Source organism: Acartia tonsa, chromosome 1 (assembly GCF_053477335.1).
Source record: "Acartia tonsa isolate MP-2025a chromosome 1, ASM5347733v1, whole genome shotgun sequence".
Taxonomy (NCBI): Eukaryota; Metazoa; Arthropoda; class Copepoda; order Calanoida; family Acartiidae; genus Acartia; species Acartia tonsa.
In genome coordinates, this window is record NC_137260.1 from 49,618,132 (window position 1) to 49,640,611 (window position 22,480).

Sequence of the window (22,480 nt, forward strand, 5' to 3'; positions counted from 1 at the left end):
AGCTTCAAATGGGTCCCGGGATGGTGTTATACTGGTTGATTTTTATATTTAAGCCTTGGGATGGTTTAAGGTTATTTTAACCCTTTTCTTACATAACACTTTGAATACATTGCCATTATATGCTATGGACGAAGAATAAATCTATACAAAGATATTTATGAAGCTTGCCTGAAAATCATAACTTACTTGGAACAACAATTTCAGAGACGTTTAAAGCTTTGAACAACAAATCTGGTATCAATTTGCTTGTATCGCATGTTTTTATACTAGTTGAACTAATAATTAATCATAATTATCCAAATCTCTCTTATATACTTCAGATAAAAAGATCATGTTTTGATAATTAACCATAATGAGCTCCATGATTAGGTAATCTTAAACAATTTATTTATCACTAATTAATTAGGGAAACATATGCAGAGATAATCAATGTCTACCTTAATATCCAATTATTTAAAAGGATTCAAAATGCATGGACATATATCTTTTTAACTCTTATTTTATACATCTTAATTTGAAGTGATGATCTTTTTTTATAGAGAAACATATGTATTCCACCAATAAATAGTTAAAAAATTAAATGTGTTTATACATATAATAATTATGTAAAGTAGTAAGGTTTTTGTCTGCAGCGAAGTATCTTGCTGACTGCTGAATGTAGCTACTCATAGGTTCTGGGAAGGTTTATAGCTATTTTTGGGAGTATATCACCCCCCCCCCCTAGAGTAATACCCCCCAGAAAAAAAAACTTTTTTAAAAACTAAAATTGAAAGTAAAATGGTCCACTTTGCTCATCCGAATTACCTCAAGTGTCCCCTCTAGGGGCATAGCCGCTAGTTTCTTATAGTTTACCAGCTACTAAGTTACTATTTTCACATAAAAATCGGAGAGTGGAATATTTATGGTGATGAGATGTACCTGTTTTGAAGCAAATCATTCCTCTTAATTTACCTAAAACTGTCGCCAATTTGACCTTTCCCAGCAGGTGCAACTTTAAAAGTCTTCGAGTTATATTGCAGTTGTGCCATATTTCGAACATCACCTTACTAAAATCAATGGAAACAAGGATGAAAACATCCATAAACGAAGCAGATGATCAGATAAAGGATAATTAACAAACATAGAGCAGCTCTGGTAAGCCGAGCGTTCTCGGCCCACAGGGTAACGAGTTCGAGTTCAAACGAGCCCTAGCCTTGAATTATTCTACCAAAACAAACTAGCAGGATTTAGTCATACAGAAATTATATATTTAACTGAATAATATTTACAAGCAATGTTTACTATATATATACAACAGATTATAACAATGGTTAGGTTTGAAGGGGGTGTGGGACGCTAGGGCTTAGCTCCCGGCGGTAGACAGGCTGTGGGGGCAGCGGTGGTAAAAGGGGAGGCAGCGCCTCCCGGTTATATAAGCGCGTGAGGGGCGCGTGATAGCTGCATGTTTGAGTCCCTCCCCACATTTAGGCAGGCCAGTTTGACCGCTAGATAGCGGGGTCAACATCGGTCATGAGATAGATGGTGATATAATAAGATTAGTGCAGTGGGTTTGTTATGATAAGTCACAGCGTAGCAACTCTGTAAACTGCCTGTCCGTCTGGTTGTCGTATTACCACAACCTCCCCTTCAAGGGTTGCGTGGCTCTCGAGCCACCAGGCCTTGAACCTGGGGATACGACAACCTATGTCTGCGCAGGACAGGCTCTTCCTGGGGCACAGCTCGATGGAGGACAGCTCGGGCTACACAGGCTCCACGGGACACTCGTTGCTCGGTCTGGCTGTGGTTGGATATCAGCATTGTCAGCTCCTGGTTGGCTTCTAGACGGGGGTTGGCGACGGCTAAGCCCCGGCGCTGGAAATTTTGCCTCGTCTGCAAGACTAGCTCTGCCTCAGCGGGTAGCTGGACACGGAGGCCTAGGCTAACTCTGGTGGTTCCCAAGGGGGGAATGACGATGGATGAGGGCGCATAAAATTCCATGGGGGCGCCTGCTTGATTCAGGTTGCTTGGCCTCCTAGCTCCTACCCGGATAGGGATGGCTGTCATCAACAGGGGGCACATGGCTTCAGCTTCGTCCTCTGGGGCGGCCTCTTCCATTGCAGTAGCTGCTTCTCCTCCTCCAGGCTCGCTGCTGGCTGGCAGGTGCTCCATGTCTGTATCAGGATTCCAGATGGCATCTCTGGGTGGCTCTGGAGCTGGCGGCGGCGGCGGTGGTTCGTTGGGTTGCTCCTGCAGGTCCTCTTCTACTGGGTCACGGTCCTGGCCGCTGGGCTGTGGGGCGGCTGCGGCCGGCTGGTGCACTGGGAACTGTCCTGGGTCGCTAGCTGCGGGCGCCGCCGCTCCAACCGGCAGCTCGGTGGCATCCTCGTCGCCGTCCACGTCGACTTGAATGTCTGCTGGAATCTGGTGGGCAGTCACATCTCCAGTGTATTTGCGCAGTCGGCCTACATGCGCGGTAACTTCCGAGATCCTGGCTATTGGAGAGGCAGGTTTGATGACATAATGGACTTCTGTAGCTTTCCTCACTACCTTCCAGGGGCCAGTCCATCTCTTGGTGATCTTGGCTGCCTTCCCTGGCACCAGGCGGGGGGCCAGGTACCAGACCAAATCTCCAACCTCATACTTGGCCGTGCCTTCGTAGGCTGCCGCGCTCCTCCGGATGGCTCCCTCCACCTTCTGCTGGATGGCATCATACACTGCATAGTAACGTTGCAGGAGAGCTTGGACATTGGCTGGAACCGAGGCATATTCTGTTTCTGGCAGCCGGAGCACCATGTCCACCGGAAGCTTGGCCTCTCTCCCAAAGAAGGCCAGGAACGGGGTCACGCCGGTAGATCTGCAGGCCTTGGTGTTGTAGGCGAAGGCAATGGCAGGCAAGTGGGGCTCCCAGTTGTTGTCGTCTCTGTCCAAGAACAGACGCATGCCTGTATTGAGCGTCCGATGGAACCTTTCCACTCGGTTGGACTGCGGGTTGTAGGGTGGTGGATGTGTCAGGCCAATCTCAAGCCTGGAGGCCAGTTCCTGGAATACCTGGCCGGTGAACTCCATCCCATTATCGGAGTGGATCTTCAGGGGGCATCCGAACGTGGCCAGGTGGCGGTGCAGCAGGGCTTCAGCCACCGTGAGGGTGCGCTTGTTGGGGATGGCGTAGAGGCTGACAAACTGGCTGAACCCATCTTGGCAGGTGAGGATGTAGCGGTTCCCAGCTGGGGTCTCTGGCAGCGGCCCCACCAGGTCGATGAACAGGACTTGCTGTGGATACCCCTGGCGGGAGGGTACATGTATCCCTTGCTTCAACCTTTCCTTGGTAACCTTCTGGACACATTCAGGACAAGTCTGAACCATCAGGCGGACGTCACGGGCCAGGTTGGGCCACCAGAAGTGCATGGCAACGCGGGCGATAGTCGCGTCCATCCCAAAGTGTCCGGCCAGGGGGGTCCCATGGGCTAGAAAGAACGCGTCCTGCTGGAGGGCCGAAGGCAGCAGGTATCTTGTCCGTTCCCCTGTCAGGGTCTGGTCAGTGGTGGTGAGGCAACCATGCTCGTCAAGTCCCAGGGCTGGGAAGCGGCTGGCGTACTGCTGCTCGTCTCGTTCCTTGCCGCGCAGCTCAGCCTTGGTTGGGGCTCTGCCATCAGCCACCCACTGGCGGACACGGAGCAGGAGAGGGTCTTGTGTCTGGGCTTCTAGTACTCTAGTTGGGTCCAGTCGGGCGGCAGGGGGCCGGCTGGCTGCGGACTCCCCTAGCTGGCAAAGGTTGTGGATATACTCAGCCTGCTCTGTTAATTCTTCGGCGCTGGCCGTTGGCATGTTGGCGTCCTCCCGGCGGCTGAGGGCGTCAGCGTTGGTGTTCTGGGTGCCAGGACGGTGGCAGACAGTAAAATCTAGGGCCGCTAGCTCCTCTTGCCAGCGGGCCACCATCCCTGTGGATGTGTTCAGTGACTTCATCTGCAGCAAGGCTGAGGAATCAGTGTTGATCTGGAAGCTGCGGTAGGACAAGATGCCGTGGAATTTCCGGATTCCATACATAATGGCGGCCATCTCTCCCTTCCAGGACGGGTAGCGAGTCTCGGGGTCGGTTGTCTTGCGCCCCACGGCGGCAATCAGCCTCTCCTTGCCGTCCTGGCATTGACTCAGAATGGCAGAGATGGCGCGGCTGCTGAAATCTGTGGTGAGCTGGAATACCGCTGGCAAGTCAAACCTGGGCGGCGCTCGGATGGGGGCTTGACGGAACTTGTCCTTGAGCTGCAGCAGCTGGGCTTCCATCTCAGGTGTCCAGGCTAGGGTCTTGGCCGTCTTCTGCCGATTCATCTCGTAGGTGAGGTCGGCATACTCTGGGATGAACAGGCGGTAGTATCCAAAGAACCCCAGAAGCGCCAGCAAATCTTTGGGGGTGCTGGGGGCCGGCCAGTCCAGGATACGGTCAATATAATCCTCTTGCATGGCTATCCCCTCACGGCTGAGGGTGTGGCCCAGATAATCCACCTTGGCTCGGAACAGCTTAGTCTTGGCTGGCTTGAGGCGGATTCCTCCCCTGCGGTGGGCTTCCAAGACCTCCCGGAGCCTAGCCAGGTGGGCCCAGGTATCCTGGTGGAAGGTCAGGACGTCGTCAAGGTATGACTGGAGGTTGGCTGTGCCTAATGGGTTTAGGACCCCTGCAATAAATCTGGAATAGACAGATGGTGCCGTAGCCAGGCCAAAGGGCATCCTTTTCCATTGATACAAGCCTCTGGGGGTGGTGAAGGCGGTGCAGGGCCGGCTGTCCTCAGACACACGGATGGTGTAGTATGCGGCCACCGCGTCTAGGGCACTGTAGACGCGGTGCCCTCCAGCTCGTTCTACCAGCTGCTGGATCCTGGGCAGAGGGTAGCTATCCAGCTCCAGACACTTGTTGAGGGCTCTGTAGTCGACGGCCCAGCGGGTGCTCCCGTCCTTCTTCTTGATGGGCACCAAGGGGCTGCTCCAGGCGGAGTCTGACGGCTCTATGACTCCCTCCTGTAGCCAAGTGTCCAATTGTTTCTCCAGCTCAGCCTCCTGCCGCGGGCTCAGATCCCTAAATCTCTGGCGGATCGGCTGGGTCCCTGGCTTGAGGCGCAGCTGCAGCTCGACTACATCTGTGCAGCCGGGGGTAGAGTTGGAGAAGACGTCCCTGTACTCTGATAACATGGTCCAAACCTCCTTTTTGAGCAAGGGGTCCTTGCGCAGGAACTCGTTGTCTTCCATCTCAAGGGCCTCCCACAACTCCTGCATGTCTGGGGGCTCAACAGGCTCTTGGAACGAGTGGAGACTCGGGGGAGGCTTATCAGAAACCTCTAGAATGTCAGGCTTGACCAGCTCCCCTGCCACTGGGAGGCCAGCGTCCAGCAGGAGGGGCGTCTCCCCTTCATTCACCACCAGCACTCGAAACACAGTGGCGGATCCAGGCCTGTGGGCATACAGGCCTTCTGGGATGACAAGATCCTCCCCAAACCTCTGTTCTGGGGCAGCTAGTTGGATGGCATCCTTGGTGCGGTGGCCTACTGACTCAACAGGGACCGCCATGACACCGCGGCCAGGCAAGACCACCCGCTTGGCCGTGCGAAGTTGGGGTGGCTGGCCGTCAGTTGGAGTGACAGCGCTTAGCCTATACGTGGCTGGTGTGGGGTCAGCTTCGGCTCCGGGAGCCACCGGCCGCGACTTGACGGGCTCGGCCTCGGGAGGGGCTGACGTGTCGGAGCCAAGTGTGGCTCCGAGGGCGTCCGGCCACGATTTGACGGGCTCGGCGCTGGGAGAGGCCGAGGCGCTGGGTCCAGCCTGGGCTCCGTGGGCGTCCGGCCGCGACTTGACGGGCTCGGTGCTAGGAGAGGCTGAGGCAGCGGAGCCATGCGTGGCTCCGGAGGCGGCCGGCCACGACTTGACGGGCCCGGCGCCGGGAGAGGCTGATTCCTGGGAGTTGAGTGTGGCTCCGGGTGCATCAGACCGCGACTTGACGGGTCTGGACTCGGACTTGGCTGGTTGACTGGCTGGGGGTCCCAGGTAGAGGGGGCCAGGTGGACACGGCTGGCCGTTCATAAAGGTGTCGGCGGAGAAGATTGGTTCTGGAGGGCTGGCAATTTCAGGGAACGTTGTTGGCAGGTTCTCCCGCGGCACCTTGGGCACTGGGGGCAACCCCATGGCTAGCAGGTTGGCCCCCCTATGGGCGTTGAGCACAGCATCCACCCAGTGCGTGCCTTTCTCGACCACACGCGGCTGCTCTGGCAGTGGGCCTGGCAGAGGCCCCTCATAGCTCAACTCTCTCTCGGCTGTCTCCCGGTCAATGGGGACGCCACGGAGTGGGATAAACTCCCCATGCACCCACAAGCAAGGTGGTTGCATGTCGAAACAGAGCCTAGTTCCGAACTCCTTGAGAAAATACCCTCCTAGGTTCAGAGGGTGTGAGAGGTTCCGGACCACAGTCACATGGTAAAGATGGAGTATAAGGGTGTGTGAGACTGCCATATATAATTCTTTCAATTTTCCTATTACCTGGAGGGGCTGGCCTTCCTCGTTAGCAGTCAGGATTTGGGTGTTGTCCGGAATCAACATGCGTTGCACGCCCATTGCGTGCATGAGGTGTTCAGAGATTACAGCAGACCCTGGTACACGGTTGCCAGAATCGATCATGGCATCAACCTGTACATGCTGGGCAGGGTCAGGAGTAGGAAACCTCACCCTGATGTGGCAGGGGAAGTGGAGGTCCTGCCCTTGAGACAAGGGGGCCTCCCGTTCGGCTGGGGTTGGCAGAAACTTCGGTGGTGGCCGAACCGCAGCTATGGTGGTATCGCTTACCATGGTGGCTTAGACTGTAGCTTCGAATCACTAGAGCTTATTAATTATCACTGGGTCAACAATTTTATATTTCTTTTTATCACTTGGTTGACATTTATACACACTTATGTGTTGTTATCACTAGGAGCTCTAGGGGTGATTCTGGAAGCACTGGCAGCAGGGAATGTCCGTCCTGCAAGGTTCAGAGGGGTGACGGCGGTAGGGAATGACCCGTCCTACAGCGCCGCTGGTTCGAATCCCGAAAATGGCGGCAGGGAATGGCCCGTCCTACAGCGCCTCGGGTTCGAATCCTGGAAGGCAGCGGCAGGGAATGTCCCGTCCTGCCGTGCCTGTGGCTCAAAATCTGCTATCCGTCGCAGTGGTAGGGCTTACTTGTGTGCTGAGGCTTCGCAGCCACACATTGCCTTCTCAAGGAGACCAGCACCCAGCTGTCTGTCTCGTAGGTTTGGCCTGGGTGTCCTGGGGCTTGTCCCAGATACACTTGCCAATTTAGACTCAGTTCTGTAGCCGTCTGAGCTAAATTATCCGATTTCCGTGGCTGCGCACCTAGCGCTACTCCTACACGGTACGGAAAAAGCGTCTTAACTGGCGCTTTTAGCAGGCTAAATCTGCTTGCCGTAGGCCAGAGGCCCACATATTGCGTTCAAAATGATGGAAATTCGACCTAAAAAGGCCGTCTCACGGGTCAGTTGGCTTCTCAGTTGGCGGCTGATTGTCCCCTTACTTGCCAAAGGGTCCAATCAGAGGTAGAATAGGCTAGTTTCTGTAAGGCTCGATTGAAACACGCTGACACCAAGTTCTGGTAAGCCGAGCGTTCTCGGCCCACAGGGTAACGAGTTCGAGTTCAAACGAGCCCTAGCCTTGAATTATTCTACCAAAACAAACTAGCAGGATTTAGTCATACAGAAATTATATATTTAACTGAATAATATTTACAAGCAATGTTTACTATATATATACAACAGATTATAACAATGGTTAGGTTTGAAGGGGGTGTGGGACGCTAGGGCTTAGCTCCTGGCGGTAGACAGGCTGTGGGGGCAGCGGTGGTAAAAGGGGAGGCAGCGCCTCCCGGTTATATAAGCGCGTGAGGGGCGCGTGATAGCTGCATGTTTGAGTCCCTCCCCACATTTAGGCAGGCCAGTTTGACCGCTAGATAGCGGGGTCAACATCGGTCATGAGATAGATGGTGATATAATAAGATTAGTGCAGTGGGTTTGTTATGATAAGTCACAGCGTAGCAACTCTGTAAACTGCCTGTCCGTCTGGTTGTCGTATTACCACACAGCGACGCATTTGACATCTAGCAGGAGTAAGGAACAAGAATTCTGACAAACAATTCAAAGGGAAAATTTTCCCACAACCCATTTTTTTTATATGTTTAAATCTATTGAACATTTCTCATATGCTTAATTTAAAAACATGAGGTATCATTTACGGACCCAAGGACGGACACCGACCCTAAATGTAGAAAAGCTTCACGTTAAAAAAATTTTTTGTAGACAGTGGCTGAAGTTTTTGAGCAAGGATGATATTTCAAGCATAGTTCAAATTAACAATTTATACAAAGGTATTATTAATCTAATTAATTAATTAAACTACTCAAAAGATGGTATCAAAAATTAAGAATCAAAACTGCATAAGAATATTTATTTCTGAAGAAATTTATTAACAAAATAACAAATCTTTATAAAACTCAAGAATCAATGGATGTACAATAAGTGTATATATCTAATGTGAAAAACAAAATTTTATCTCTTGTAAAATGGGTTGAAAAGTTTGGACACTTATTGTTTTGAATTAAATTCAATGAAAGTACCCAAAGTTTTTGGTTAACAATAAGACAATACCTAATAACTTTGGGTACCAGTGTAATTTACAGTCCTATGTCCTCTCCCTCCCTGAAAAAAAATGAATTAAAGATTTCTGTTTAAATGTTAATTAAGAAGGTTTTGCTCTGTTTTTTAAACAAAATAAAATCATTTGAATATGCTTTTATAAGGTCATGTTGTCAAAGCAAAGCTATTCTACAATTACGTAAGTACGCATCCTATCGATTTATCGAACCAGGGCTCGGCAGCCACGTCTAACATGAGCCACGCGGCTTACAGAAGCCTCAAAATCGGCTGCGCGGCTTTCTCAGCCACTGACAAGCCTCAGCCTCACACGCAGATGCGCCACTGGAAGCCTCGGCCACAAATTTTTTAATTAAGCCACTCAAAGCATCAGCTGCTAAACGTCTCTTTCTTTACACTCACCCGAAGCCTTATTTAGCCTTAGCTGACCCCATCCGACTGATAAAGCAGATTTTTCGTAGCTGTAACTGCTGAAACATTCAATAAATTAGCTTAATATACAGTAGCAATAATTTACAAAAAGATCTACCATATGTAGATGTATTAAAAGTTAAGCTTTAAAAATATGCAATAATTTTTTTTTACAGATGAGCAACACGAAGAAATAAGTAAACCCGAAGTTAAGAACCACATTTTAGTGGGGGTATGTAAACTTTAAAGTATTTACATTTATAAATTTATTTGTTTTGAATTAAATTAAAAATACTGATTTTTTCTTATTGCCTAACCACTGCGGGAGTACTACATATAATTTTGATGGGCTGTACTAAACCCAATATGACCTAACCAAACTTGACCTAAAGTAAAATTGCCCCTTACCCCTCCCTTTAATTTCAATCAATGTATTTGATACTAAAGTATTTGCCAGGGCTCGGCCACTGCTTGAATTTATTGAAAAAAAATTTAAAAGAGGACTGCCATTTCAAGGTCAGTTTTTGATATCCAGGGGATTTTAAGATTTTGTTTTCATGACAAGCTTTGAATTTCAACTGCAATTTCAACTTAATACAAAAAAATAAAACACTGATAATTTATGCTTCATGTTGATATTGTATGTATTATCTTTTTATTCTTTAATAGGATAATGATTAACTTCAGGATGGAGGTAAAGTAGAAATTGGTGATCAAACCTTAACAACTAAGTATCCAGATGGAACTATTGAATATGCATTTTACAGGTACGTAACACTTCAGGTTCAATGTTTTTTTTTCTTTTCGGGGGGAGGGGGGGGGGTTGAACCTCTTTCACATTATGTTTAAGTCTTAGAAATAAAATCAAAAGTATACATATTTTATGATATGATTACTTTCCAGGCATTTTCCCTTAAATATTTTTTTTTTAAATAGATAGGAATAAAGTAAGGGGGAAAAATACCAACCCATTTAATTTCATGGGGGGGGGGATTATTATGTGTTCGACAGGCACTTTGAAGGAAAGCACCCTTTCTCCTAATTGTTGATACTACATTTCCTGGTTGTTTGGTGGTCTGTTCATTCGAAATGAAATTGTAGTTTCACTAAAAAACTGTATGCGCAATAACAAAAGTGCATAGACCACAGTAGATTGAAAAATTTATTCGCCTATTATTTAATAATTTGTTTTGAAATGTTTGCACTCTAAAAATAAATATTTAATTTAAAATATTCCAACACTCCAGTCTTATTTGTGTTATCTTCAAAGAAAATCTAATTATTACAATAATAATTTGGTAATGTACCCAAAATAGGTCAACATTATTTTGAAAAACGAATCTTCATTTATTTTTGTATTTGTACAATTTGTAATTATTATATTTAGAGATGTTCTAGACATCTATTTTCATTGTTTTTATCTTTAAAAATATCTAAAGGCAATTCATTGTTTTTAAAATATTAAAATAAAACTATAGAAGGGGAAGGGGTTAAATAACTGTATGTCCCCCATCTCGTGGACCCTGTACCGACTTTCAATTAGGTCTTTGAATGTCCGCCAATAGCGTGAGAAATATTAACACAGCCAAGTCGCTACAAAAGTGCAGAAAGCAATTTGCTAGCAGACGAAAAAGGTCCCCATTAGTAGCTATCTGGATTTTAAATATATATCTATAATTATACATTTATTTTAAAAACAACCAAGATTGTCACTTTTCTTGAGTAAAAAAAAAGTCAAATTAGGTTAGGTAAGATCTAAAACTAATAATCTGTCTAATATATGTAAATGTAATTGTACAGTAATTACATTATTACAAAAATATAGGTAGAGTGTATGTTATTTACGACTATTCCAGTTGAAAAAGACCCAAATCTACCCTAAGAGATATATGAGTCTTCCCTGTGGAGCATAACTGATTTGTAAAAGCCATTTTAGAGATATTTTGTTCTAACCAAATAACCTAAGTTACTCTTAATCATAGACTAGTTGCTTTGCCTCTATCTTCTGGGGGAGCGTGAGTCAGACAAATAGACTAAAACAACCTCCAAGACTTTAATACAAAATGAAAAGAATCCTTCATGGAAGATTCTCTATAATGGAGAACTTCATCGGTTTAGTAATTAGCCAGATCTGAAACATTAAAACTTTTTCAAATATGATAAAATGACAATAAAAGACAATAAAAGTATGAATTTTAGTATTGCATCAAATATTAAAAACTCTATTTATTTTATTGGAGACATATTGTTGATTTTAGAATTAAGATTTAGGTCAGGAAAATGTAAGACACGGAGATTTATATCTAAAGATGCCGTGCTTTTGAAGAAATTCTATTGCACATAGAAATGATATATTTTCCAAGGAAAAAACATATTACCAGTTTGAACTGAAAAATATATTCACCCTTTTTGAAAGCGAAGATTTTGTAAAATTAGGGTAGGTCCGAATGTCCGTAACGGTTATTTTGACATGTTAGAATTGTCATATCGATTTCATACTTTGCATGATGATTCCTATAACAATTATGTACGATTTAGAAAGCCTAGCAATTCTATATCGTTACCGGAAAGTCCATATGTCCATTTAAAACATGTTGTTGAGAACTTTTTGAAAATTATATAATTATCTTATTTATCTGATTTTTGGATAGATGATTCCTACAATATTATAAGCAAGGCTTCTCTATAATGAAATTCTGAAAATAAAAGTATGCCTTTTTACTGCAACCTGCATTTGCATAATTTTGCAACAAATGTACAATTTTGTTTAGCCTTACTTATTAATTTCTTGCTAATCAAGCTCTATCACTCTACAAGAAAATTGTTCGTTTATTCTTCCTTCGGATTTAAGAGATTCGCTTTTATGGATGTTGTCATCCTTGTTTATATTTATACCTGAAGATGTAAAGAAAAGAAAAAAAACAAGATGACAAAATATATTTCTCTAATCAAGTTGTCAGTTAAACAAAATTGGACGGAAAACATTTCTCACAAAAATAGACTAAAACCCATGGGTGAAGGTTTTAGTAAATATGAAGAAAAAAAATTGAGAACCAGATTGTAAGTCATTAATAAAGGATGAAACAAATTCGAGATTAAAAAGTAAAGTCATAAGAAATTGTGATAAAAAAATAAAATCATTTTATCAATTGACTCTATTCTTTTGAATTTATTTTGTTAAGTAACAAAACAATGGACTGTTTTATTTAGAAGCAGTTACGTGCTGATTTGGGGCGTAAGAGTCTACACTACATCTCTCTAAAGAATATACAATTATTAAGAACTCAGCTTATACCATCAACGAAATTAATGCTAAAAAATGTTTAACAATTGATATTTTGCTTTACCATGAAACTTAATTAGTGTAAAGATATTTTTTTGTTTATTTTTGTTCACCATATGTCTTTGGGTTGAGTTTTCTCTGTTTTTTTACTCTGACAAATATAATATTTTCAAGCTTTTTCCAAGAATTGGAATATTTGTACATTATAATTTCTCATGTTTTTTTTACATAATTTAGGGGAGAAGAAGTAAAAACAGGAGTATATACAAAATTAGACAAAAGCCTGCTGTTATCAGAAATTGGTCGTTACAGGTAACTTTATTATAGTAGTTTGTCTGTCTGTCTGTCATACGTTTGTCCTTATAACCGTAAAGAAACAAAAATTTCTCGGCTGCTATTAAAGATGTATTGCTGATTTTTATGTGAAGATTCCCCATTCCGATAAGCTTCGCTCCTCATTCACGCTGACATCCTTGGATGTATTTTAAATAACTCTTGAACGCAGTTATCATAAACTTTTAACATAAATAGTTTTTTTTAGAAAATAAAAACAATTTCATTTGAATAGATAGTATGTATTAGCCACATGTGTGCATAACATGCCTTACAGTTGGTGCATTGTTACCTTATACAGGGTTATATGCGGTTTCCCTTAATGTGACTTGTCGAGCACAGAAAACCCTGTCCATATTTTTTAAATTATTCTAAAATTAGGGGGGGGGGGGGGTTGATGTACGAAGGGTTAAGGCAATTCAGGTATACGCCATCTAGGGTAGGGCAAAATAAACTACCACCCATAATTTTCAATTCATTTAAAAATAATAGAGAATGATTTTATCACTAGCAAATTTTAAAAATCTAATAATTCAACTGTGTGGTGGAAACGTTCTTGTACTTAATTTAAATTTTATTATTTCAGAGATGGTAGAAAGCATGGAATACGATGGAAAAGAGTAGCATATCATTCTTGGTTTCTATCCAGTGCAAATTCAGGAAGCTTAATCCAAATAAACAGAATATTTGAACTTAGTGTTGTATCAACAATGGAAAAGTTTTGTAGAATAGATTTGCTACCAAAAATGTACTATTCTTTATAAGAAATAATTCTTTTGAAAACTTTCGAAAGTAAATGATATTATAGAACTAAATTAATTAAATTCAGGGGTCTTAGGGGATAAGACAATGGACGATAAATTGAAAACAAAGATAAGCAAGATCTTTCGGTACACTCAAAGATAGACAAAGATCCTTAATACACAATTTTTTCAGCCAATGAATTAGATTAGTTAGTTATAAAACTTTGGGTACCTGTGTAATTTACAGTCTAATGTTCCCTTTCTCTCTGATTGAAATAGATAGGTAAAGAAAAGGATTAAGTAAAAATTGCAACATGTTCAGATTACAAAGATGATATAATGAGAAATTCAGTTTTCATTTATCCAGACTTGTCTACAGCTCTGGTATTATATTTTATAACTAGCGGCTACGCCCCTAGAGGCCTCTTGTGGCACTTTAGATGTTTTTGTTTGTTAAAGTCTCTACGTTACTTCTTTATGTTACGATACCTCTTTATGTTACGGTACCTCTTTATGTTACGATACCTCTTTATGTTACGATACCTCTTTATGTTACGTTAAAGTCTCCCATATATTTGTTAAAAAATTCGATTTTTTTGTCATTTCTCTTGGGAGGGTGGTTGTACCCTCCCCCAAAATAGTTATAAACCTTCCTAGAACCCATGAGAATCTACCCTGTTAAGAAGAACCCGATCGGTTCAGAGGTTAGCGAGATCCTTCAGTACAGACACACAGACAAACAAACAGACAAACATCCTGTTACTTTAGTATAAGGATTATCAGTATAGATTATATACAAGACTTGGTCAGTTCGTTTATCCAGTAGGAGGAGAGGGGATTGTGTTAAACAGGTATAGTTATTTTAGCCAGCTACGAGTATTACTTTATCAGAGTACATGAAACTTTTGTGTAACATCTAAGTAATAATATATCGATTGTTATAATTATTCCTTTAGGTTGGGGATTTTGACGAAAATTGTATGGCATTTAGTGATCTAGAGGTCGCAGAAATAGTTGGAGCTGTCAGCAACCAAGCAATTTTAATACCATCACTTAGGTAAAACAATGATAAATTTTAATTTCTTAAATCTATTCTTTAATTTAGATGTTTAAATCTTTAGTAAAGGCTGGGTAAAAGATTCTGACCTGGATCTTTAAATCATTTTAGTGGTGCGCCAGATCGGAGCGATCCAAAGGTGGTCCGTAGGTGGGCTCAAGGTGAGCCACAGCCACTGCTAAAAAACATTGATCTTTAAAAGAGTTTTGGCGCGGTCTGATCCGCGCCGGTACAACTTCATAACTTTAACCGTGTCAGTATTTTATATAAAGTTTTATATAAAATATCGTACTGACACGGCTAAAGTTATAAAGTTATATATTGTTTTATAATAAAACAATATATAATTTATTTTAAAAATAGTTATAAAAATGTATTCACAATAGTTTTGCAATAAAATATTAAAACTAATTGAAAAAAATATTTATTTATTTAATACGGTTCACCCCGCGCCAGGGGTGAACCGCTGGGTGCGCTGGATCGCCAATGTCATTTTGATTTAAAGATTGATATTAGGTGCGCCGATCTGGCGCAACACTAAAGGATTTAAAGATCCAGCTCTGGAAAACCATTGCATTTAATTTTTTTAAGTAAATAATTGTAATGGGGTACTGCTGTTTCTGCAACTAGCAAGTACAGTCACTGGATTTTTTTATAGGAAAATAGGTGTGTTTTTGTCAATTTCGTTATTAGATGTCTAATTGGCAATATTCTTAACACTGGCAAAAATACAACTTTACCACTTTTATTGTCAATTTAACACCGATAAAATTCAATTATTCTGTTAAATATGACCAGAACCAATAATTTCTGAAAATGGAATAACTATCATTGAAAATACACATTCAAATTTCATTAGACATATTATACCAATCATGTAATTTTTATTGTAGACAGTGTGGGATGAAGATACCTTGTCCATTGACTGATATGTCAGAAACTGTAGCAAACCAGCACTGTTACAGAGATCCTTATGAGCATAGAACAGTCGAGGTAATCTTATTCCAATTATAAATAGCATACTTCTAAGTTGTATAGGAGAACTGTAGATTAAATTTACTTCTGTTAAATTTGTATGATTATTGTATTTTAATCAAAAACAAAACAGAAAAAAATGTGTTTTAATAAAAGTAAAACTTATATTGTATCTGTGTGTCTGTACCGAAGGATCTCGCTAACCGCTGAACCGATTGGGTTCTCCCGGGAAGGTTCAAAACTATTTTTGAGAAGGGTACCACCACCCTCTCAAGAGAAATCACAAAAAACGAATTTTTTTTTACGTACTCGATTTTAGAAAGAGAGTTCAACGCCAACATAAACGTCAAACGCAAAATAGACATATTTTAAATATAAAAAAAACATTTAAAGTGCCACTAGAGGCCTCTAGGGGCGTAGCCGCTAGTAAAAATATATAGAAAATACTCAATTTATATTTGATAACTAAAATTAATAAAAATCTAACCTATTGTATACTTAAAATAAAAGATATAGTGTCAATGTCAAGTTTATAACTCACTTCATTGTAAAACTAGCGGCTTCGCCTCTAGCCTCTCGTGGCGTTGCCCCAAGAGGTAATTAAAAAGAAGTGTTGGTGCAGCACCTATGTCCCACCCCCCAAGAAAATAGCCTAAAACCACCACAGGACCAGTAGGTATATTCCCTGAAAAGTAGAATCCAATCGGTTTAGCGGTTACCGAGATCTTAAGCTTCAGACGGATGGACGGACAGACATCATTCTACTTTGTGTTTTAGATGTCTTGGATTTTTTTACTAAATGATCTTTTGTAATTGGTTTAATCTCGAAAAAAATAAACAAAAGAATTGATATATAATCATAATAAATCTTTATTAAAAGTTCCAGGGAAAAGACAATAGATGAGAATTTTATATTCTTCCTGTCATTTGTGAAGGTCTGCTTTTGGGAGAGTTTTACTTGAAATATACTAAAAGACCTGGGTGAAAGGCATTGTATGAGAATTTAATCTTCTTCCCTAATATTTGTGAAGGTCTGCTTTTGGGAGAATTTTACTTGAAACATTGAAAGACCTGGGTGAAAGGCATTGTATGAGAATTTAATCTTCTTCCCTATCAATTGTGAAGGTCTGTTTTTGGGAGAATTTTGCTTGAAAATTTGAAAGAAAATCAATTTTTCGCCATTGAACTTACCCTCTCTGTAAATTACTGATGACAAGATATAATATATTAATATTACTCCCTTTATACCTGCAACTAAATATTTTATTAATAAAATTTATCACCAACAATAGATTTTATAAATAGTAAAATTACAAGTATGACCCAGTATAAACAAATTATTATGAGATGAACTAAATTACTTAAGAGATATAAGAACTATTAAATGAGCAAAAATGTTTTGAAATTTTCATTAGCCATCATTCTAATTCTAATAGTTTTCTACGTCTATTTAGTTGAAATGACAGTTATCTTTTTTATTCAAAAGACATATTTAAAAAAGGGGATCCAAAAAAGGATTTGCACTCTCCCTTAAAGTGGCTGTCGAGCTATAAAACTTTTAAATAAACCAAGGACCCAATACAACCTAACCTCACCTAAAAAAAATACTCTTTTAATTTCGATTTCAAATAAGCTGAAAGAGTGTTTCTGTGCTCAACAAGGCACTTTCAGGAAAATTACTATATTCATTTTGATTAATGTTTATTCTTGGAATTTTAGGTGCGAGAATCTTTAATACCTGAAGCCGGAGAGGGACTGTTTACCACCAGAAGTGTTATGGCCGGTCAACTTTTAGCTTATTTTGCCGGAGTAAAGGTAAATTAAATTGAGGTTATATTTTTTGCTATTAATAAGCAGTTTGACTTTAGAAAAGTGTTTGACACGAGAAGTGTTTCAAGTTAATTATATGGGCTTTGCTACTAGTGGTCTCTAGGTGCATTTGAGGTATAGGGGGTGAAACTAAACTTACATCCCTTAAATTTATTTCTGGAGGGGGCAGATTTTACAAGGGTTGATTATGTTATTATAGAGATAAGCTACCTTCCTTTGATAACATATAAGAAACTGCATTGTAAAGGAGAACCATATCACTGGTATCTTTTAGTAAAAAAAGATAGACAAACATCCTACCTCTTTTATGTAAGGATCATAAAAATTTTATTGTAAATCGAAGAAATGAGATAAATATTCAGGATAAAGACAAGAATGGCAGGCAAAGTGATTATGCCATAACATTAAAAGATGGACAGATCATTGATATTCCTACAGAGATAAGGTATAACGTAATTATTAACATTATTCTTTTTTAAAGTCGAAATATTTCTAGTATCTTATCTTCCCATAAATTAAAACACTTGCACATGGATTTTTGAAATAGCATGGTATAAGTTTTTTTTTCAAATACTTCGTTCCAAATTTTTTTATTTGATACAAAATTTTAATTTATTTTTTAAATGTTAATTCTCAGGACAATGAGAAATATTATTAAAAACAAAAAATCTCTATAATAAGCCCAAAAACTCTAATTTAGTTTAGCGTATTTAATATTGATTTTTTATCAGACGTCTGTCTCGATGGTAACGCCAATTTATAATTTATATTTGTTAATAATTATTTGAACTAATGTCTGAACAGTTTAAATTTGCTTTAAGAACAAAAAACTTAAGCATGTGGTCTTTTAGGTTGTAAATAAGTTAATAAGAAATAAATAGTTTTTGTTTTCTTTAGGACAACATATTGTGCAACACTAGGCCACAAGGCGTGCCATAGCTTCCAACCAAGTGCTTATTATGGGTAGGTAACTATTTGTATTATACTTATAAAGCGGCTCCAACCCTCTCTTTGAACTGTAGCCTCTAAATTTTAATTAAGTAAAGCTAAGCTGTAGCCACCTTCATCCTAAAAATCCAGCCGTAGCAACCCTCAACCTACGCCAATATCAGTCGCAACCACAAGAGACCGAAGCCACAAATTTGAATTCAGCCGTAACCGCGCGGCTGAGGCAGGCGGTAAACTAGCTCTGATAAGCGTCACAATATTCTGTTACTTTCCGTAAATTATTATATTCTACTAATTCAGGAAATTGTTATTGACATCCTTTTTCAAACTTTAGTTTAACAGTTAGGGAGTTGAATCCATTTTTATAGAAGCAGAAATATAATCTATGATTATGGTTTGGACCCTCTAAAACTATAATCTACCTTTCCACTTTCCCCTCTCTTGGTGAAGATATCTTCAACGCCGATACGATTTTTGAAATGTAAGATTCTACTTTCCCCTCTCTTGGTGAAGATATCTTCAACGCCGATACGATTTTTGAAATGTAAGATTCCACTTTCCCCTCTCTTGGTGAAGATATCTTCAACGCCGATACGATTTTTGAAATTTAAGATTCCACTTTTGCCTCTCTTGGTGAAGATATCTTCAACAAGAGAGACAAAAGTGGAATCTTATATTTCAAAAATCGTATCGGCATTGAAGATATCTTCACCAAGAGAGGGGAAAGTGGAAGGGTAGATTACAGTTTTAGAGGGTCCAAACCATAATCATAGATTATATTTCTGCTTCTATAAAAATGGATTCAACTCCCTAACTGTTTAATCTTGCAGGATAAAAACATAAATATAAATTAAAATGTAAATAACTTTTTTTATCGTTAGTTGTTTAAACAATGCCGAAAAAGGTCATAGATGCGTAGATTACATTTATTACATTTAAAGAGAGAGAACGAGAGAGTTTTTGATTAATTTAGTTGTCCTCTTGGAAAATTTGAAGAATAAAAAAATGGTCAAAATTTTTTTAAAAATAAGGTTTTAATGTACAATCTATAATATGTACAAAGTATTGATTTATTTTTTCACTTCATAAACAGTAATTTTAAAAATTGGACAAATAAAAAAAATTAAATCGGGTTGTTAAAGTTATAGAGATGCTACACATCTACAAATCATATTGTTAAATTGAATATAAATGTGTATATTGTATATTACTCGGCTTCAAACCCGGATCACAGTTAATCAAATTATTATCAATTTTATATTCTCACATAGAAACCAATAAAAATAAACGTTTTCTAACGTGTTTTCTAACGAACAAGATATTTAACATTTATTTTTTATTCCATGAATATATACGTTTAACTTAAAAGTATTGATTAATGATTATGCATAAATTAACTGAATATTTTCTACAAAGCAACTCTGTTTAATTATAAAGCCAATTTTAATTCGTGCTTGAAAGCTGCCATTATTTGATATGACTTAGCTCTTGCTTTCAAGTATAGACAACAGCATAGTGACTGAATGAAAATCAAAGCTTGTCTAAAAAAACAATGTCTGCGGATAATTATTAATTATAATTATGTAGAGGCGGCTGTTAGACGTTAAAAAAATTTAAGGGTAACATAATTTAATTTAATTTTTTCTTGTCAATGTCCATGCTTTTTTTTTAGGTATACAACACATCCAAGATTTGGCGAGATAAGATGTGTCATAGCCCTGCATAACTTGGAGCCTGGACAAGAGATCACTACAGATTACAGGTATTAAATCATCATTTGATGTTCAAGTTTGATGCTTTCCCTGAAATTGCCTAGTAAGCTCATAACCCCTTTTCCTTTCCCTCATTTTTGTATTTAATTGGTATTTAATTTTAAAGTGTGGGGGTGGAGTAGTTTTGTTTCTTTAAGCTAAACCCCAACATAGCACACTAACCCTATAGAGCCTATAGCTGCGTTCCTATAAACCTAGCAGAGCTTCTTTGTACCCTTTCACCCTTTGATTTTCAAATAAAGGGGGGGGGGGTGTTCTGTACCGACTGGTACTTCTGATATAAAATAAAAAATTAAATCTTCTAGGTATGGCATTGGAAAAGCACCAGAGTGGTATATCAACTGCTTGAAAGAATTCCTAATATCAAAAAGAGGATATAGCCAAGAAGAGGCAGAACTGTATGTCACTGAAATTATAGCTAAAGCTCAAACAGAAAAGGATAAATGTATTAATGAAAATATTTGTTGCAGAGACTGATTTAATTTATTACTAATTTTTATTTAATATTTAAATATATATTGTGTATTTACAAAATTAACTGGATCATTATTTAATGTAACGTATATATATGATATGAAATCTATGACCATGATTTAACAAATAAATTTGAAATATGCTGTTAAGATTTTTCTATTTTAGTAGTTGCAAAATATTAGATGAATTATTATTCCTTTAATTTTAAGCAATCCTATTATAAATTCTAGAAATCTATTAACAACCAAAGAAGTTGTATATTCATTATTCATTAGTCCATATTTGGATTACAATATTTACATTCTAAAAGTGCTACTAAATATAGGACAACAGTTAAATAAATACTAAGATGTTTAAGGAAAATTAGACATCAAATAGTTTTTATCTTTTAAAATTTTATATTTGACCCAATTGACAAAAAAAATTTAAACACAAATTTATGTCATACACTTATAAAATAACAAGAATATTTACTTCCAACAGTATCCATTGTTTTGGGAAAAAAATAATTGCATATTTAAAGTCATTTTTAGCTGTAGACAGACATATAAGAAAACTACTTAATTTTTTCAAAATCAAAACTTATCTACATTTTTGGTAAATCCGCCCGTTTGTATCAGATAGCTGCTATTGTAAATGATGTTAAACTCGTTGAGTCCTGTAACAATAGGACACATATAGATAGCGTAGCAACTCTTTAATCATTACAAGAGAGCCCTTGTCAATTTATATGATATTAATATCATATCAACTTTATTCTTGGATAATTGAATCCTAGGACTGTTGGGCACAAAATTAATACTTACATTAACTTTAATAATCCTTCATCTAAATGATGTTAAATTTTAATAACGTTATTGCTTATAAATCAATTGAAATAGGTCAACAAATTTCCAGTCTATGAATAAATGTAAATTTACACAAAATCTAATTTTATTTTCAATTGAATTTATATTTTTACTCAAGATAATATAAATTATAATTAAAGAATAAAATAAAAATTTTCTATATTTCATGAATTCTTGTTTAAACTAGCAATTCATTTTAGATTAACATAGTACAGCAATTTGAAATAAATCAAAATTAAATTACGGTAAATTATAAAACTTGCATTCTTTTATCTAATACTTATATTTGCGGGAACTTTTAATTAATGAAATCTTCCAATTTTTAACATGTACAAAACAGCCTGCTTTATTGCATCAAGATCCATGACAGATCTATATTGGAAATAAATGTCTATATATGAGCTCAAGTTTTCCAAATATTAAGTGTTTAAAACCCATAGTGCTCCAATAATCAATAGTAAACTCTCATTGACCAGAACGATATGACCCATTATTTTACTGCATGAAGAATAAATTCTTTTTTTATTTCATGTTGCTATTTGAATTATATTAAAGTATTAAATTTATATTCATAAAACAGAAAATTTAAATTTATAATATAGTAAATAAAAAAATTATTTTTAAAATAATTTGATACTAGCGAAACGTGCGTAATGGGGTCAGATATTGAACTAAAATTCAACAGTTAACCCTTTCAGGACGATAATTTGAAATAAAAAAATATACGGATCCTAAAATATTTTAAAGAAAGAGAGTCAAAATTATAGATACTCAAAACTTTAAACAGGGATAGGACAATGGAAGAAAAAGATTAATATTCAATCTAGCTAATAGCGGGATAATTTTAGAACGCCACCTCTAGTATTTATATATTAACCACATATGCAGAGTTTAATCCAGTATTAAACAAGGATGACAACATCCATGACCAAGCAGCGAAGCACTGAAATTAAAAAAAGACTTACAAAGTAAGTTAAATAGTAGATGCTGATTAATCAATGATATTTTCTTAAGAAATTCTAAAATCAAATTTTATAAAGAAAATGAGAAAATTAAATTTCTCTGCACAGAATTTAAATCTCCCCTGTAGCATTATTGATAAAGACAGTTATAGAATAGATGCATGGCGGCTATTAGATTCTTCACATA

The 22,480-nt window shown here is 38.8% G+C and overlaps 1 protein-coding gene across 1 annotated transcript; it reads left to right on the forward strand.

The window, feature by feature from the left end:
• Positions 1-318: 318 nt before the first annotated feature.
• LOC145322933 (histone-lysine N-methyltransferase SETD7-like) lies at positions 319-20,632 on the forward strand. The gene is made up of 14 exons (XM_080165306.1): positions 319-369; positions 8,304-8,371; positions 9,245-9,300; positions 9,756-9,835; positions 12,589-12,663; positions 13,271-13,339; positions 13,745-13,811; positions 14,384-14,484; positions 15,378-15,477; positions 17,179-17,274; positions 17,652-17,734; positions 18,187-18,252; positions 19,910-19,999; positions 20,315-20,632. The coding sequence occupies exons 1-14, from the start codon at positions 353-355 to the stop codon at positions 20,484-20,486; spliced, it is 1,140 nt and encodes a 379-aa protein (XP_080021432.1). The 5' UTR covers positions 319-352; the 3' UTR covers positions 20,487-20,632.
• The last annotated feature ends 1,848 nt before the right edge of the window (positions 20,633-22,480 follow it).